The sequence below is a fragment of the Lichenostomus cassidix genome, chromosome 26 (assembly GCF_008360975.1).
Source record: "Lichenostomus cassidix isolate B80296 chromosome 26, HeHo_3.0, whole genome shotgun sequence".
Lineage (NCBI taxonomy): Eukaryota > Metazoa > Chordata > Aves > Passeriformes > Meliphagidae > Lichenostomus > Lichenostomus cassidix.
In genome coordinates, this window is record NC_139506.1 from 2,180,894 (window position 1) to 2,199,698 (window position 18,805).

General features: G+C 54.7%; 1 protein-coding gene and 1 long non-coding RNA gene across 2 annotated transcripts; one reads left to right on the forward strand and one right to left on the reverse strand.

Annotated features, from left to right (window-relative positions):
- The first annotated feature begins 1,734 nt into the window (after positions 1–1,734).
- LOC146426917 (uncharacterized) lies at positions 1,735–6,472 on the forward strand. The gene is made up of 2 exons (XR_014856572.1): positions 1,735–2,339; positions 4,634–6,472. It is a non-coding gene; the product is annotated as an uncharacterized LOC146426917 (long non-coding RNA).
- MTCH1 (mitochondrial carrier 1) lies at positions 6,424–18,476 on the reverse strand. The gene is made up of 12 exons (XM_085082759.1): positions 18,287–18,476; positions 16,987–17,071; positions 15,519–15,625; positions 15,033–15,110; positions 14,703–14,760; positions 13,930–13,981; positions 13,072–13,131; positions 9,903–9,996; positions 9,506–9,553; positions 9,247–9,314; positions 8,481–8,556; positions 6,424–8,053 (listed from the first exon to the last, which is right to left on the reverse strand). The coding sequence occupies exons 1-12, from the start codon at positions 18,437–18,439 to the stop codon at positions 7,979–7,981; spliced, it is 954 nt and encodes a 317-aa protein (XP_084938885.1). The 5' UTR covers positions 18,440–18,476; the 3' UTR covers positions 6,424–7,978.
- Between the last annotated feature and the right edge of the window lie 329 nt (positions 18,477–18,805).

The following is an 18,805-nucleotide window of genomic DNA, read 5'->3' on the forward strand; positions in this document are numbered from 1 at the left end:
CTGCCGGGCATCTCCCAGCGCCGCGCCCGCCCGGGCACGCCGTGCCAGCCTGGGGAACCAGCCAGCTTCTAAACGGTTAACGCCGACAACACCGGGCGCCTTGAGTTCCCTCCTTCCCGGACCGCTCCTGGTGGAACTCACCCCCTGAACACGAAATCAAATCATCCTCCCGCTCGGACCTCGCCCCCGCTGTCCTGCCTGTCCGGCCATGGCTCTCGCCGTGCCCCCCAGTGCCGTGCCCGCCGTGTGCCCCGAGCTGGGAGCTCCACCACGTTTGCTCTGCTCCGGCTGCCATGTTGAATTGCAAATCCGACATGATTCGACACATTTTCCCCCCTCGGTGGTGCTCGGTGGGGAACTAAAGAGGCACCCGGGCGACAACACCCAGCCCCGGGTGGCTCCCGGGGACGTCCCGGGTGGTGGGGCGAGGGCGGGGAGAGAAATCACCCTCCAGTTCTGCTCCGAAGGGTGCTGGTGGGGATCTGCCTATCTGCTCTGCATCCCTCTCTAGGAGCCCGAATAAAGTCGGGTGTTTTAGCACCAAGGGCCGGAGGACTCGGCGGGAAGGGATTTCGGGGAGAAGGCAGGTTACAGCAACAACAAAGCGACGGAGCAACTGGAGGAACAAAACGTTATCTCAAATCAAAGGCAAAAAAACCCCAACCGCACGAACAAAAAGAAAAAAAAAAAAACAAAATTAAGAGTGAGGTTCGATTTCGTACCAAGGCAGCAAGAGAGACGCACCGTGGAAGAGAGTGGTTTTGTTGTTGAGTAGTGGCTGGATTTAGCTCCGCTTATCCGGACAATCATCGGGGAAGGATCCTTTTCCGAGAAAGGCCAGTTTGAGTGAGACAGCTTTTTTTTTTCCCTTCTCTCGCTCGCTCTCTCCCCTTTCCTTCTCCTCGCAGCTCAACGCCAAGAAATGGGCGGTGCCTGGATGCCAGGCTCCATCCGAACGAGACACCCAAGGCCAACGGAGGCTGGCACAAAGGCGAGCTGGCAGGAATTCCTGCACTCGGAGCCTGCGGGACGAGCCCGCCACCTCCCAAAAAACCAACCTCCGCCACCGCCCGCTCCGCAAAGTTGCCCCGCCGGGCTCGAGAACGCCCCACGAGGCTCAAGCATGGGGCGGAAAAAAGGACAAGGGGAGGGAAAAAAACCCCAAGACCTCTCTTTGCATCGACGCAGGTTAAACAAAAGGCCTAGGGAGGTGGATTATTTTTTTTCCGCCCTCCCCATTCTCCTTTTCCCGCCTTCCCATCCCTCTCCTCCCTCCTCTTGTCCTCCATCGCTGTCTCCCTCGCCCGCCGCCCCGGCGGCCAGGCAGAAATGAGCCCTTGGCTCCCTCCTTGCTGGTTTTAGCACGACAGGAGGTGGTCGGTCCTTGAATAGGAACACACACACCCAACGCGAAGGACTCGATGGGGGCAGGAAAAAAAGAGGACAAAAAATATATATATACATACAAACAACAACCCACCCGCCATGGAGGGCGGTTGGGAGCAGTCGCTGCCGAGGGTGGCAGATCGGGGGTGGTTTGGGTGCCAGGGGGTATTTTTGGCCTTATTCTGTTGCTGCCCGAGCACCTGGGTTGTGCCGATTGTAAAAGGGAGTCGCGGCGGGTTGGGGAAGGGAGCCGAGGGGGGGCAGCTGGGGTTGGTAGCGCTGCTGGGGAGATGCCAAAAAACCAAAACAAAACACGTTTTCATTTTGTCTGCACCAGCCTGGGCGCAGGCGAGAGCGGGAGAGAGGGAGGGAGAGGGAGGCGCACGCCAACAGAGAGCCGCCGCGCTCAGAGCGGGCCTGCGGCCACGTCCCTCCGCAGCCGCCCCAGCAGCCCTTCCCGCTCCCTCGTCCCCCTCTCCCTGCCCACCCGGCTTCGCCTGCCAAGTCCGAGTTGGCACGGCTCCCCAGGCTGCGCCGAACAAAGCCGTCACCCATCCCCGAGCCGGCGCTGACAGTAAGCAAAGTGACAGGCGCATCTTCCGCATGTTAATCCAAACGGCGAGAAGGCGAGCGAGCGGCGGAGCCCCCCCGTGCCATGCACACCCCCCCGGCACCGAGCCGCGCACCCCACCCTTGGCACCCGGCGGCCCCGGTGGCCTCGTGCGGGGATGGCGAGGCCCCCGCCGGCGGGAGCACAGAAGCTTCCTCGTCGGCGAGGTTTAAATCGAGCCGAAGCCCCGCTCGGCGGGCAAACGAGGCCACTCGGCATCTGCTGTACCTGTTCCCGCTGCCTTCATCTCGCCTTGGAACCGTGACAAGAGCGCACTCGCCTCTGGTGGGCTCTCAAAGCCGCGGGTCTGTAACCCTTTGCAGGAAGTTGGCACCGATCCCAGGTAGGACTTTACTCCCCGGCTCTCGCTCTCTCCCCCCACCTCCGCCTCCCGCTCCCTCCCCTCCGCTCCCCCACCCATCCTGTCCCTTGGGCCCCTCTTGCGTCCCCCAAAACGCCCCCCGTTCCCCGCTCCCCTGCGCTGCTCACCGCCTCGTTGGCCGGGGGTAGCGCGGGGGAGGCCGAGGCTGCTGGGCGCCCAGCGAGCCCCTCGTGCCCACCGCCCTTGCTCACATACCCTGGAAGGATGACCTGGGCAACACAGAGAACAACTTCCTGCTCCGGCTCCCTAAAACGCCTGTTTCCACGCAGGGGTTAGGCAGCGCGGCGAGACGGGGGGAGCTGGGAGGAGGTTTGGGGGTTTGTCGTCATTGAACCAGGCTTTTTTCCTTTTCCTTTTTTTTTTTTTGGCTTTTTCTTCTCTTTCTCCCCCCTTTTTCTTTTTTTTAAAGCCTTTTTTCTATTTTTTTCCCTGCCTTTTTCCCTTCTTTTTTATGCCTTTTTTTTTTTTTTTTTTGAAACATATATTTTTGCCCAGCAGTCCAAACCCAACGCGAAGGGAAAGGAGGGGAAGAGAAATCAAATGGGAAGAGAATAGCTCCAAGTCGGCAGGACAATGCACGGGAAACGGGGAGATTAGCGTAGCTCTCGAAATCCATCACGCCCGCCCCGTTTCTGAACCGTTCGCCCCCGCGCCTCGTCTTTTTTAATTCTCCCAGCTCCTGAATTATTCCAGTCCACGAGCGGGAGGGGAGCGCACAGTCCGGAGTCCCTCAGAGCTGCCAAGAGCATTGCAACAGGAAAGAAAGGAAGCGGGAGAGGGAGAGCCAGGCAGAGCCCTCACAATCGAGCAGCGAGAAGAGCAAGGAAAAATTAACATCCAATTAGTGCCGTGTTTAACGAGGGAGACAGAGGCGGCTGTTGTTTTATTGCCCTGTTCTTTTCAGGCGCATCTGACAGGCAGCAGGGAAGGCACCCCTGCTCCGAGTGACGTCATCATATTTTATTTTTTAATTATTTCCCCCCCCCTTTCCTCCCCCGTCTTTCCTCCTCTAAGTTTCGCACAGGCGATCTCAGCAACTCGGCCAGGGAAATTGGGGACTTTCTCGCGTTCAAGCCACCAGCTCCCCCCTCCAGCCTCCCCCCGAGCACCGACACCAACCCCGGAAAAACAACCGCAGCAACCCACCCCGAAGTCTTTGTTCTTCCAAAGAGAAAAAAAAAAGAGGAAAAAAAGGAGGAAAGGAAAAAAATCAACGTTGGGATGAGAGCCGGAGGGAGGCTGGAGGAGGTTTCTCCGCGTGTGCGTCCGAGTGTGTGCGTGCGGCGGTCGCTCCCTCTCCCGTCCCTCTCCCCAGACGCTCGCTCGCCTTGTAAAACTTTGCTGCATGTGACGCTGCTCCGGCCTCCTCTGGCAGCCTGACAAGAGCCGCCCGGCTGCAGAGCGCAGGCGGCTTTTCAGGGAGAAACTCCATTCCGAGGGCTCAGAGCATTCACATGCTTGCAGCGAGGGCCGGCGCCTCGAGCCAGGGCCGCAGCCACCGTGAGGCCGAGCCTCGCCACGCCAGCCTGACCCTGGGGTCACAGCAGGGGCGAGGAGCCGAGTTTAAAGCCAGTTTAAACTGTTCCCCTCCTGATTCTCCCCTGGGATGGGGGTCCAGCGTGGTGTGAGCACCAAGGAGGTGTGCAGGGGTCACGGTGGCCGCAGGGAAAGGAGTCTCGGCTGACCCCGTGCTGCCACCTCTTCCCCGAAAGACCCAGATCCCCTAGGGGTGGGATCAAACACCACCAGCTTCCCCTAGAGCACTGCCAAGAAGGGAACAGGGCAGTTCAGTTTAGGGGGATTTGAGGGAGTTTACCCTAAAAAAAGCCCGCAGCAGGCAAGCAGGAGCATGGAAAGCAGTTTCCCCACACTCCTTGCATGCATCCTCTTACCAGCCGTGAGTGATGGACGGAGCTGTCGCTGTCAGCGTGGCAGGTCAGGCCATTGCACTGAGCTTTCCCACTGTGCTCTTTGTGGCCTCTTCTCCTTGTTTCCAGCCAGGATTTCCCTTGTCCAGGGGAGAAGAATCGGTGAGGATCTATCTCCTCCATAATCCCCCATTTCGGGTGAAGGCCATCCTGGGGGCTGTGTGAAGACAGGGACAGATCCAGGGCCACTGTGCTGCTGGTGCCTGGGTCCAGTCCAAGTCTCCACCCTGAGCATTTCCGGGCACCAGCCAGTCCCACCACCCCAGCAGCAGGATCTCCTCTGTGAGGGCTATTATTTTTTACATATATATATTTTTTTTTTTTAAGGAATTATTTGCCTATGTGGAGCTCGGCGCTGCGGGAGAACAGAGCAAACAGCCTTATCGAGGGCAGCTGTGCCACAGGGCACTTCCTCATGCATGGCTGCAAGATGGGGCCCTCCACAGCTGCAGAGGGGGCTGGCAGCCCTTGGCCTCCCCACTGACCAGGGAAACACCAGGCACCATCAGGCATCGGGAGAGCTCTCTGGGATGCTTACCTCCTGGCTCCATGGCAGGAGAGCAGCACGGCCAGGAGGGGGTTTGGATTGAACTGAAGGGTCTTCAGCAGCAGGACGGCTCTGCAGGGGAAAGGGGAGGATGAAACAGTCGCTCTGAGCTCAGCTGCACTTCCCTGGGCACAAAGGCTCGTCTCGTTGCTTCCCAGATCCTGCCAGACTCGAGCATCCAAGCCCGGCGGAGAGACAGACCAGCCTTGACCTGAGATTCCCTCTCCCGGCTGCTGTCGCTGCCTCCCTTCTCCCCCAGGCAGCCGGGAGCACATGAGGCCAAAGTCCTGGCAATCTCAGTTTTCCACTGGAGGCTGATAAACGGCAAGGCACAGAACGGCAATGATCCCCACCCAGCCCGGCTTTGTGCAGAAGAGTCAATATTTAAACGCCAGTTTGTTTCCTGGGCAGACAGGGGAGCGCCAGTGGGAGAAATCCCTGGCTCTATCCTGGGTGCCAGACCCAAACCTTCTCCACCCCTCCATTTGTTCTCCTGACCACATGTTCCACCCTGGATCCCCTCTCCCGTGGGAATGGGACTCCATCCCCTTCAGCTGGGATTCCTGAGCACCAGGCACTGACTAAGGGGCAGCAATTTAAGGGAGAGGGATGCCCAGCCAAGGTTTGGGTTGTCTCCTTGCCTGCTCCTGGTGGACATTGGTTTTGGGGTGGGGCCCTTTAAATGAAGCATGGGACAAGAAAAATCAGGGATAGAAATAGGAGGAGGTGAGGAAATATTCAATCATCCTAAGAATGGCAGCCTCTGCTTCAAAGTAAGGCAGTGCACTGAAAGCTTTAAAACCTGGTTTTCATTTAAATTGGCCAAAAACTACAGTCAAGTGCGGTGTTTTCAGCAAAGTTTGCGGGCCCTGGTGAACTGGGCAGAAACCACTGGCAGGATGCTTACACTGGTGCAGCTTTAGGTAAATCCCTTAGGTAAATTCCTTAGGTAAATTCCTCAAAGGAAAGGAAATAGCACTTTTCCCTCCAGTGGCTGCAGTCAGGCTGTGCACAGGCTGCAGGAGGTTTGGCAGGCATGGGACCAGCAGGTGGCTTTCATTTGGAGGGTAAAGGTACATGTTCCTGAGCAGGTGCTGTGTGACCTGGGAAATGCAATGTCCTGTACTGGAGCAGGTCATAAAAGAAGTTAAGGTGATAAAAGGATGGTGGGGAAGGATGGAGCTGTGAGGGGGAAGAAGGAGTGGCTGAGCCCACCTGACTGGTCTGACACCAGCAAAGGGTCTCCATCACCCTCTTCCAGAAGACCTCAGGGTTGTTTTTAACTCAAAAAACATAATTCCATGTATATTGTTTCAAGCAGCCAAGCTCTCTGCTGCCTCCACCCTCACTCCAGGTGCCCCCAATGCAGTTTGCTCAGCCTACACGTGCCCACCTTCCATGGAGGTGAGGAAAATCAAGGGGAATCTGAGTTTTAAACAGCTGTTTTAGCCCCTGGTTTGGGGAAAAGACCAAAGGAAGTGCCTGTCTTGAACTGAAACCTTCCCTGAGTGAGGGAGCACATTATGCAGGGAAAAAACAATCACACTTATAAAAAAGAAACACCCAATAGTTGTTTTATAGCTGTATTTTGGAGCATAATTAAATCCTCTTTGAAATCATCTCTGGTGTTAGGGAACAGGTCCATGCATTATTTAACTGTAACACAAATGGGGAGGGAGGGGGGAAAGACAGGACCAACTTCACAACACCAAAGGGAGCTGGGTGGGGACTGCCAGTCCCAGCACGTACCACCACTGTCCTGCAAGCCCTGGCTGGGGATGTGGGTCGACCCTGCCTGCTGGAGGATAAACCCTGTGTGATGGCAGGTCCCCAGAGATGAGATGTGACCCCAGCTGTTCCTGCAGCACACAGGAACCTGCTCAAGGAACCTTAAACCTCTTCCCAGGGAGTGCAGCATCACCTCTGTGCAAAAGACTGCTTTGTGGGGAACCAAAACGGGGGAAATCTGCCTGGCTGCCATCACAGCACAGACTGGTGCAAAAAAACTCTTGTCTGGGGAGCTGAGCATCAGCTGAGCATCACCCTGCTGCCAGCGGTGAGCTCTGCTACACACAGAGCCAGCTGTGCTCTGCTGAGCCTGAGCCTCGCCAGCCTTACAGCTCAAGGTTTTTCCCTTTATTGCAGACAGCCATGGATGGCTGCCCCTGCTGCAAGGGAGCCCTTCATGTGCAGCTCTCGAATCCCAGCAGCTCTGTTTCCATTAGGGATGGGTGCAGGAGCCCAGCAGGCTCCTGGTGCTGCTGGCTGGGAGATGCCCCTCGGTGCCCTCAGGCCACTCCAACCCTGCACCCACCTCCCCTGAGTGTGTGCAGGCTGCCTGCCCAGCCCCCAGCCTGCAGCTCTGGTGGGTGTATCCTAAATACAGCCCATTCCACGACTGAAATCCTTCCCAAGGCAGATCCATCAGCAGCGCTTGTCCCTTCCCAAGGGCTCTCTCCGTGTCCATCCCATCGCTGCCCCGAGCTGGGCCAGACCTGTCTCTTTGGGACTCTGCTGTTCTTTGTTGTAGGACTCTCTTTCCCTTTCCTGTTTTGATCCTATAATTTCCTTTTCACACCCGTGGGAGGTGGGGTGCTCCCAGGTGTTCAGGTACCCTTCAGCCTTAAATAGGGATGCCAGGTTGATCTTGCCCAGGATGAGCTACCTGCCAGGCAAAGGTGCTCTCTCCAGAAAGGATGAGGCAGGAGGCTGTCCTGGCATAACCTTCCCAGTGAAGCAACCTTGGATCTCCTGCTGCTTCTCAGCTCAGGCAGAACAAAGCAGTCTTTTGCCCTTGCAGTTCAGGGCTCGCTCCTTTAGTACCTGGGCATTTTCTGGATTCCTGGATTTCCCCAGCAACTCCAGAGCTACGGCCTGGACCAAAGAGACAATGCCCTTCTGCTCTCTGTGCCACACATCTCAGTCGAGACAGCCATGAGGATGGAGCTTTGGTCCAGCTGGAGCCTGAAGCCAGATGTCCAGTAGTCTGTTGCTGGCCTTGCTGGAGAGGAGGTGTCAGTTCTGGCACCGTGGACTTTGGATCAGAAAATAGAAATATACAGATATCGAAACAAGCTTGGGGTTTCTTGAGGAGTCCAAGTCGCTCAGCGCTCCCTGCCGAGGAGTCAGTCGATGGGGAAGGAGGCAGCTGGGATGGGCGCCCTGCGGAACAGCAGGCTGGAGCCACGGAACAGCTGCCCCTGAGGAGGAGAGCACAGGGTCAGGGCAGCCTGAGACCTGGCCAGGGAACTGCAGCTGCTTTAGCAGGGATGACCCCGTGCCCATGGCAGGGCTGCAAGGCCTGGGCACCCTGAGCTGCTCCATGGGATAAAGTGGAGTTTCAGCCTCCTGGGTGCTGGAGTTGGGCGTTTCCAGCAGGGGTGATGGATGGAGAGGGGCACAGATACACTGCTGTGTGCAATGCTCAGGCTAAAAGCTTGCAGGCTGCAAGCTCGGGTGTGTAATGGGCAGAGCAGCCCTGCCATGCTGGTCCCAGTGCCAGAACTGGAAGGATAGAAGCAGGCTACAGAGCACAGCAAGGATGCAGTGCAGGCACTTTTGGGGAATGCTGGAGATACGGAGAATGAGCAGAGGGAGCCCAAATCCCAGTGTGCCCTGCTCCCTCACCTGAGCACTGAGATACCTCCAGCAGTGGATCCACGATGCAAAGGCAGGAGCGTAGGGAGGCAGGCCGGCGCGCAACCTGCACGGCAACAGGGAAGAGCTGAGATGGATGTCACCTTACCCACACAGGTAACACTGAGCAGCAGGAAGTGTAAGTGAGGACATGGGGACAGTGTCCGCACCGGGCTGGCAGCCAAGTGGCCAGCTCGTTATTTACAATGCAGCAGATCATGTAATTTAATTACCCCTGGAGTGCACAAACAAGCAGCGTTACCTGGAGACACTGAGAGCCCAGGACTGTATCTACACCTTCAAGAGCCAGCAGATATTGAGAAAACACTACACCAGACTTGGATCCCATCCCATTCCCATGAGCACAAATGCAGAAGACTTGCAGCAGTGGGATTGGGAAGGCAGGCTTGGTCCTGCTCCTGTCTGATCCCATCGTTGCAATAAGAGCTCTGCTTCCCTCGTGCTGCTCCCTAGAGCCAGCACGGTCCCTTTGATCCCTCTGCCTCCAGCCTAGCTCAGATCGGACCACACCACAACTCTCCCGATTTCTCACCACCTGAGCTTTTCTGCTGCTCATGTCTGTGCCCTCTGATCTAAAATTATAAGCAACCTGGGACAGGAAACGAGCCAGCTCTGCGAGGTGCCACAGAGTTTACGGGGCTGTAGGAAAGCTTTACGGTCGTTAGCAGCCCATTCAGACAACAAGGGGCTGCAAGAAAGGAAGGGAAAGCTTTAGATCTCAGTGTGAAGGACATACCCGCAGTTGTTCACTGCCATGAGATCTCCCACGAGAAGGAAGGGGTACGTCAGCATGCTCACAGCGATCTGAAAGCACAGAAAACCAGCAGCCTCTCTAATGCTCCCCGTGTCAAAAACTGTTTCCAGCTTTCGCATGATAGCAGAGTTATCCCTGGGTAAAGGATGCAAAGTACAGCCCAGCCTGGGCCCCCAGACCGTGAGCTCTCACCCCACAGGTGGCAGGAGGAGGGGAAAGGACAAGGCAGCTGCCTACATACCCCCATCACGAACTTCGTGTAGCTCCGGATCACCGAGGCCTGGCTGAACTGCAGAGAGAAAACAAAGGCCTTGTGGAGCAGGGGGATGTCACCAGGCTGTCACAGTCATTGTGTGACACTCCCTGAGCCTGATGCACAGGGCTCAGGGTAGGGGACAAGGCAGAAAGCAAGGGAGACCACGCTGCATCTTTCCAGCTGAGAGTCTGGAAAGGCATTTGCTGTCAAATGTGATCCCCAAAGTGCATATGAAGTACAGCCCTGAGCAGACACAGCACCACCAGCACTCTCACAGGGATGTCCCCAAAGCCCAGGGTCTGTATTAAATCAGCCCCTGCTCTCCTTCCCACTGCAGGTGCTCGGTCCAGACCCCAAACCTCCCTCAGGCCTTTCCACTCACGTTGTCATCCACCGCGTAGGTGTTGATGAAGTGAGCCAGGAGGTTGCAGCACCAGAGGAAGATGACATCGCCCAGGATGTGAGGGACTAACCCCCTGCAAGGGCAAAACGAGGGGTGTGAGGTGCAGGAGGGTCCCAGTGCCACTTCCCGAGGCGCCCAGCCCTCCTTCCCCCCACCAGCACAGAGGAACTCACTCCCCCAAAATCATCTTTACTTTGGGAGGAATTGAAAGGGAGATTTCAGGGAAGAGCTCTCCCAGCCTTCCAACTTGGTACTACATGTGCTGCTCTGGCTGGGAGGCTTTTGGGATCTGTTTTTTGGGCATGACTGAATTCCTCCTTAGCCCAACTCGTGCTCAGAAACCCTAGTGAGATACAGATGAAGTGGTTCCCATTTTTGCAGATGCTCTTTCGGATGCAGAATGATAAGTTCACCTCTTTGTGGAATCTCCCTTCTTTTAGAAATCAAAATGAGGGGGGTGGGCTGTTCCTGCACAACCTGCTCTTCTGAAAAGTGGGAGTAGCTGGGGGCAACACTCATGTCCCTCTGATTTTTCCCAGTCCCTGCTGCCCCCAGGACCACAGTTCTTTGGTTAATGCCTCCCACTGACACCCTGGAGCTCCCAGCAGCACCAACACCCCCAGCTTTTGCAGATAAAGGCACTAAATCTTTCACAAAATGATCCAGAGGGTTTCTCCAGTTTGTTGGTGCTTCTGCAGCACCTGTTGCACCAGTGCAGGGCCTCCTGCTTTTGCAGGGATTGTTCCACTGCAGAAGGATCTAGGTGTGTGTCAGACCTGTGTTGCACCAGCAGATGTGGTCAGTTCTGAAAAGCAGCCTGTCAAGAGCCACAAGTGTTTGCTGAGCTGGAAACATGAATTTGTTTCCTCCCAAACACGACACTGCCTCCTTAGAGCAAGGGCCCAGTTTGTTTCCTGCTGTGGTCACCGCAGCAGCAGAGCAGCAATGGGGACTTTTTGGGAACAACTTGTATATTCTCAAGGCCCCAGCAGCCCTGGAAATGCAGCTGAGGTCTCAGGGGCCAGGAACAGCAGAAACCTTCAACAGAAGATCCACTGGCTTCAAAGATGTGATACATATGAGATCAGCAGACAGGACAAAGAAATCAAAGCTCTCTGGCCCCAAAGAGATGTTCTGCTTTGTGTTTGGCTTTCAGCCTTTGTAAAAAACATCCTTTCTCTAACTCAAAGTCAAGTCTGAAGCTCATGAGCTGCTGCAGATAGAACAGGGGCTTAATAAAGTCCAGAAGCAAAGGGCTGGGCCAGGGCAGCCCCATAAGGAAAACCTCACCCAGCTGTTGATAGGGAGTCAGATTGTTTATTCCACTTCCAAGAAGGATCCCATCCCTCTCTCCCCTCCAAAGTAATGACAGCTGCTGGCCCTGAGCTGGATGACTCGAAACCAGGGGTCTGAGAGCCGCAGAAAGGGACTCATAAAACCCAACAAGCCAAAGGCATCAGGCCTGAAAACCCCTCCTGGAATTCCAGAGCTGCCTTTACTACTATTGACATAATAAAGTGAGTGCTACAATTCTCACACCTGGTAAGATGTCCAAGACCTGGACTGGGAGTATTTATGGAAGATGATGAAAAGCTGGAACAGCAGCAGTCAGATGAGGAAGCCTGAAGGATGTGCAGTGATGTGACCCAACGGGAGAAACCCCAGTGCCAGGGACCTGGGACAAGCCACCCTTGAGCTGATCATGCACTTTGGAGCAATTTTGGAGCCCTTTCTGGGCTGGCAGGAGCCAGATTTGAGGGGAAGGAACACAAATCCATCCTTGAAAGGTCTGTATCTCTAGCCAGGCACACACACACACACAGAGTGTGGGCCACTGCTGGGGAGGGGAAAGGGTTATAAGGACAAGAAAAACGAGAAACAAGGGCACTGCCTGATTCAGGGGAGGGGATGTATTGGGATTGCATCAGGAGGGCTGAGAGAAGAAAACCAGCAGTTTGGTCCTTCAGATGCAGTTTGTGCTCCCCTCACAGCAGTGGGATTTCCTAACAGGGTTATAGAGCATGTAGAACTTCAGAGCCCTCCTGAGACAATTTGGGTTGTGTTAAAGCCTTTCCTGTGAACTATTAAGTTTCATTAGGCTGCCAGCAGTGTTTACTTTATGTGCATGAAAGGGAATGTGGCAGCTTCTTTCAAATCACCTCCCTGGGAGGTGGAGGGTTGTGGGCAGCCTGCTCCAGCCATGCCCCACTCCCAGGGACCATCCCAGAGATCCTGTATTTCATGGAGATTTGCTGCTGCACAGCTCAGCTGAGAAGCTGTGCGCTGCCAAAGGAAGAAGCAGTGGCACTCAATGGGTGTCTCTGCAGACCCCTGGCCACTTCCCCTTGAGGAGGGACAGGGTGAGACCCCCTGTGATTGCTTCCCTCTTCCTGATCCATTCAGGTTTCATCTGGAAACCCATATTTTGTGATTGCAGAGCCAAAGGCATTCTGAAAACCTCTCCTGAAATCCCAGAGCTGCCTTTACTATTATTGACATAATAAAGTGAATTATCTCCCCACCACGAGCAGAGACAGCAGGTGGTTCTGCTTTTATGTAGATATGAAAAAGAAAGGCAGGAAGCATTAATTAAGGGTTCAAGCAAAAAGGTGTCCACTAAACTTCCATTTCAGTGATGCACCAATTTGCCACACTCTGTAAGCAGCTGGAAATACCTTTCAGCTCCTCCTGGTCCAGGCAGCACCACACTCCAAGCACACAGGTAAACCTGCTCATTACAAGCACCCACAGTGCTCTGCAGAGGAATATGCTGCTTATCCAAGCCCTGGCTTTCATTTCAACAAGGGATCTTATTGTTGCACTTGATCTTGGTGCCTGTTGCACCAACAAATGCTTTAAATGACCCTTCATTGAAACACGAAGAAGCATCAAGGGAAAAAGAAAGATAAGAAAAAATACAGCTTCCTCTGGGCTCTGAAGGTTTGATTGAAGATAAGATCTGGGGCAAACTTAATGGTCAAACTGGAGCACTGTCAAAGGCACAGATTTAATCATGGGAGTGATGTGGGAGTCCCTTGGTCAGACAAGGTTTCTGCTCATTGTGATTCCAGCTGGGGTTGGCAGAGCAGCAGGGAGAGCCATCGGTGCCTTCAGGCTATGACAGAAAGGATTTAAACAACTCACGTACACAAAGAATCCCAGGATCCCTTCTTCCTTAAATATCCTGCCAATGGCACTGAACACACCGCTGCCAAGACAGGAAAAGAGCTGTGAGTGTGCAGGGCTGTTCCACCTCTGTCCTGTTCAGCTTCACATGCCTCCTGCAGGCCCCAGCCATGGCAGTGCCTCCCCAGCCATCATTCCAGCAGAAGGAAGCTTCTTCTGTTTATTCTCCTCAAACCAGGAAGGTTTGAGGGAAGGAAGGTCGTGTCTGCACTCTGCCAGTCTGCAGTAACACCTGGGACAACACCCAACCTGCACACAACTGTCCAATGCTGAAGGTACAGGTGTGTGGCTTTGTGAGAGGGTACAGACGATGTGATATGGTTTGATTTGGCTGATTCTAAGCCCAAGAACCCTGTCCTGCCTTTGGGAACTCGTGCTGGCTGTTGTGGGCTGTCTGCAGTCCTGTCCAGCATGCCTCCATGCAGCTGCACAGGTAGTTCTGTCCTGCAGAGAGGCAGCTGGTACTGCAAAAGGCTTGGAACATTTTTACAGACTAAGCAGGGCTGCAGCAAAGCTTTGTGTTATCCTCCCTGCTGTCTTCCCTTTCCATTAATAGCCACAGCAAAAAGGCAGGAGACTCACTGTGTGATCAGCAAGGGGTGTGACAGCTCCAAAACCCCACAGGCACAAGGTGGAACAGAGGCACAAAAGGGACAGAGCCCAGCCTTGCCATGTCCCTTCACCCCGCAGTCACCCACCCTTTAACCACAGCTCAGATTCCCTTTTCAGTCTCCCAAACCTCCTGGATAACCCTGTTCCCCATGGCAGGGAGCAGCTGGCACCCCTGAGCCCCAAACCCTCCCAAGCTGCAGCCACTCACCTGTATTTGACTTCCCGGCCTACGAACTGGACCATGCAGCGCATGGAGATCACTGGGAGGAAAGAAACACAGGGCTGATAGAGAAACAGATCCAGTCTGGGTTGTAATGGATGTGAAAGAAAATGAAACGTGACCCTTCTGCTCTCCCTTAACTCACAGCATTTCCAGCTCCTCTCAGTGGTCCTCAGCATTGCAAGACTCATTAGAAACTGGGGCCTTTCCTGAGCCTGTAAGTGGTGGGAAGGATTTCAGAGGATCACAGAGAGGTTTGGGTTGGAAGGGACCTGAGAGACCATCTTTTTGCAAACCCCCTGGCATGGGCAGGGACACCTTCCACTAGACCACATTGCTCCAAGCCCTGTCCAACCTGACCTTGGACACTGCCAGGGATGGGGCAGCCACAGCTTCTCTGACCAACCTGTGCCAGAGCCTCAGCACCCGCACAGGGAAGGATTTCTTCCCAATAACCCATCTAACCCTGCCCTCTGGCAGTGGGAAGCCATTGCCCCTTGTAAAATGTTCCTCTCCAGCTCTCTTGGACCCCCTTAGATCCTGGAAAGCTGCTACTAAACCAAATGGGATCTCTAGGACAAGTTCCTAGATGAATGGGCAGAGAGCAGATCCTTGCTCAGCAGGGTTAGTGCCTGAAGGCCAACCCCAGCATCAGCCTCCTATGATAGAGAAGTATCCTAAGCATAATCCTCCTGAGTAAACAGGGTTTTGGGGTGATCCCCAGTCCAGAGGGGGCTGCCAGGCAGCAGGACAGGACTCACCATGCAGCGGGTGTGAGACGACCCGGGACACACACTGCATCATCATCTCGTGGGATGTCTGGGAAGAGAGGAAAAAACATCTGTATGAAATCTGTGCTGCTCCTTCTGCACAGCCCAGCCCTTTTCCTCAGTGTGGGGAAACCCATTTTGGGTCCCCTCTTCTGAAATCTGTTCTTCATGGTAAACCTTTATTCCTATGAATTATGTCATGGATGGACATAGAATGGCTACTGAACACCACAGACTTCTCACCCCTAGTTTCTCTCCAAGTAATCTCACCCACAACCCCAGGGACCTCCCCAATCACTCACTAATGTCAATTAGTCTCACCTCTTTGACCACTTTCCTAAGGGAAGTTTTCACATCATCCTTGTTAGACACGTGCTCCATGTCTTCTAGTGGAAAAGCCTGAGTGGAGAGGGAAGAAACATGGTCAGAACTGATGGAGATGCTAACCCACATATCCTCAGTATCCGAGGACAGGGGGTAACTAAGAAAAGCTATGCTCTAGATGCAAGGACAAGACGAACAGGCAAGAAGGAACACAGGAGAACTAAGGATGCAAAGTAAAATAGAGGAACAGAGGGATCACAAAATTGCTAACAAAGGATATAAAGCAAGGGGATGCCAAATTGAATTAAAATTTTTTATAAATAAAAAATGTTTTTGGGATAAGGGTACTGGAGGACTATTCCCTTAGGAAATGGAGAGGGATGGGTGCATCAGTCCTCCTGTGCAGCCCTGGCTGACTGCAGGCACTTGCTGCAGTAGCACTGACTCTGCAGGTGATTAATGGAGAGAGAATTCGACCTTTACCTTCTTCACACTCCCCCTGGTGATGGTTGATAAAGTGCTTGAGATGAGGCGAGGAGTCAGGCCACGGAAGAGGCCTCTTTTCCCATCCACTTCCACGATGTGTCTGGCTGGGTGAGACAACACCAGGCTGCTGTCAGTTGGGAAGGAGGAGACACATGGAGAGCACCCCAAACACCTCTGGGGTTCAGCTGAAACCACGCCAGGCTCACCACAGCAGCCACTCCATGGTTCCACAGTAAGTGATTTATTGTAACAGTCCTTAATAAACTTCATCCTGGATGCCAAGAGTTCTTACTCCCTGTCATCTGTCTAACCTGGAAGGACAGCTCCAGTATTCTGGGCTACTTCTCATATTTTGATGGTTTTGCTCACCTGAAAGGGCTCCAAGGCAGTTTGGAGTGAACCAGGTTGAGGGGGATCATCCTATGTGCTGTGTGGTGTCACCAGGGATCATCCCACATGCTCTGTGCTGTCACTTCCTCCCTCCACCCCAGGAAGGGTCAGACAGGGTTCATATGGATCTCACAAGCCCACGTTCAGTTCCTGCCCCACCACCTTCTCCCAGGCAAATTTCCTCAAGTCTCCAGTCGCAAAAAAAGCCAAGAGATCCAATTTCTCCCACATACAACAGGGTGGGATAGAATCCCCTATGTGCTGGTGAGTACTGACTGCTCCTGGCCCCTGTCCTGTGCTGTCCAAGCAAAGCCAGGTGGGCTCTGCACCCCTCCATCCCCCAACACTGCCCATCTATTGGAAATTCCATCTTCCAAAGGACAGCACCAGAGCATTTCCAGTCCTGGGTGTCCTGGGATGGACTTCCAGTGTTCTCATACTGCTCCTGTGCTGGTTTCACCCCACGGATACTGCTGGCTGATTTTGGGATTGGCCCAGTTTGGTTTTCAGGACTGTGCATTCCCCTTTCCCACAGCAAACCTGCTGTGACAGCAGCTCCCGAAGTATTGACCCACCTCTCCCACGCTGCTCCTCTCACAAGAGGAAAATACTACTTTTTTTCCTTCTAAACATTACCTTCCCTTTTCTTAGTATTTCTGTCCCTTTAGAGCTCGATCTACAACACAAATGAGCAGGACAGGTTATCCCAGGGCTGTTCTGGAGCAGAAGGAAAGTACTTTGCAATCTCCAAAACATACAAAACCCTCCTGCAACAAATCTACATCACGTAGACCTCCCCAAATCCCTCCACCACAGTGCACAGCCAGAGCAATGTGCCATGGGAACAGGATGCAGCACCAACACTGGTGGCCAACACCTCCCTGTCCCCATCAACAGGGACATAAATCTGGCAGCCTTGCAAGGAGTTGTGGTGGTTTACGCCTCGCTACAGCCTCGGGATGATCTCAAGGGGATGTGGGAGTGCTGCTGGAGGTGGGTTCAGTGTGCCTGGCAGCTCCCAGCCCTGATTCCCGAGGACAGGACCTTGTGGTGGCAGGGAGGGACAGTCACTCACCGTAGGTGAAGAAGCCAGGCAGGTACAGGACCTTCCTTCCCAGCACATTTCTTCCAATGGTTGGAGGTAGTGGCTCATGCCCAACCTGAGAGAGAAACCCCATTAGCAGGTCTCTGTCCTGGTGTTCCCAAAGTCCCTGGGATGAACAGCCTTGATCCCAGCATCCCCTGTCACTCAGACAGGCACTCCTTTCCCCATTATATGGGGTTCCTAGGATACAGGGGGTCCTCCACCCTCCCATTTTAGGGGGTCCCTGTTACTGAGAGGTTCTTGGGATTTCCATTATAGAGGGGTTTCCCATCCCTCCTTACATGGAAAGTCCCATTTGCAGAGAGGTAATTTTATAGAGGTCCTGAGATTGCAGAACATCCCTATTCCCTATATGGGGGGTCCCCTTTGTAGAACACATCCTCATCCTCCCATTACACAGGACCCCATTTTTATACAGGGACCCCCAGTGCATACGGGACCCCATCCCATTACATATGGGGGACTCCATTGCCCAGAGGTCCCCATTCTACAGATGGATGCTCAGGGGGTCCCATTATAATGGGGGGGGCACAGACATAGACATGTACATGTACATACACATATACATTTACATATACACATACGTATACACATACATATATATATACATATATCCCCAGTGCATGGAGGCCTCCAGAAGGGCACTAAACAGGAATCCACTTCCACCCATTATACTGGGGTCCTGATCCCCCATTACACAAGGGTCCCCCCTTCTGAAGGTCCCCCCTATCCCACAGGTGCCCCAATCACACATTATAAGGGGGAAGCTGTCTATACAGTGACCCCCAGCACACGGAGGCCTCCATGCGGGCATTACCCACAAATCCTCCCATTATCCTGGGCTGTGACCCCCATTACATATGGGGTCCCCATTCTATAGGTGTCCCCATTGCACAAGAGGGTCCCATTGTACCAGGGGGCCTGTAAATACAATATATATAACCCCAGCACATGGGGGTCTCCATAGGGACAGCATAGAGGAACCCACCTCCTCCCATTACAGGGGGTCCTGATCCCATTACAGACGGGAGTGTCATTCCACACGAGTCGTAATTACACATTCCATAGGTGCCCCCATACTATAGGTACCCCCATCACACAGGGGGTGCGGTTATAAGGGGGGAGGAGGCTGCATACACAGCAGACCCCAGCGCACGGAGGCCTCCATAGGGACACTATATAGCAATCCACCGATTCGCGACCCCCGTTACGCACGGGATCCCCACCCCGCCGTCCCCCTGCTCTCCCTCCCTCTCCCCCACAAGCGGACCTGCACGAGCAGCTTGACGTAGAGCAGGGGGTGGCTGGCGGCGGCGAGCCCCGCGCCCAGCAGCACGAACAGCCCCTCGGCGCCCTCAGGCCCCGCCGCGTCCCCCGCGCCCCCGCCAGGCGGCGACAGCGGCCCCGGGGGCAGCGCCGCCATGGCCGCCACGGCCCGCGCGTCACCGCGCCGCGCGCCGGCCGCCACCACCGCGGGGCGGGGGGGGAGCGCGGGAGCAACCACTGCGGGAGGAACGGCGGCGGGACGAACCATTCCGGGAGGGGCGCGCGGCGGCCCGGCGTGAGGGGAGGGAATGGCGGCGGAGGGGAGCGGGGAGCGGGAAAGGGTTTGTGGGGATGCGGAGAGCTGGCTGTTGGTGCCTGGCGGGGTTTGTGAGCGCACGGCGGGGGGTTTGGATAAAGGGGTGGGGAAAGGGGACCGGGAAAGAAGGCATGAGTTAAAGAGGGGCAGCAAAGAAAGGAAGGAGAGAGGAGCGAGGAGAGAGGGGAGAGGGGAGAGAAGAGAGAG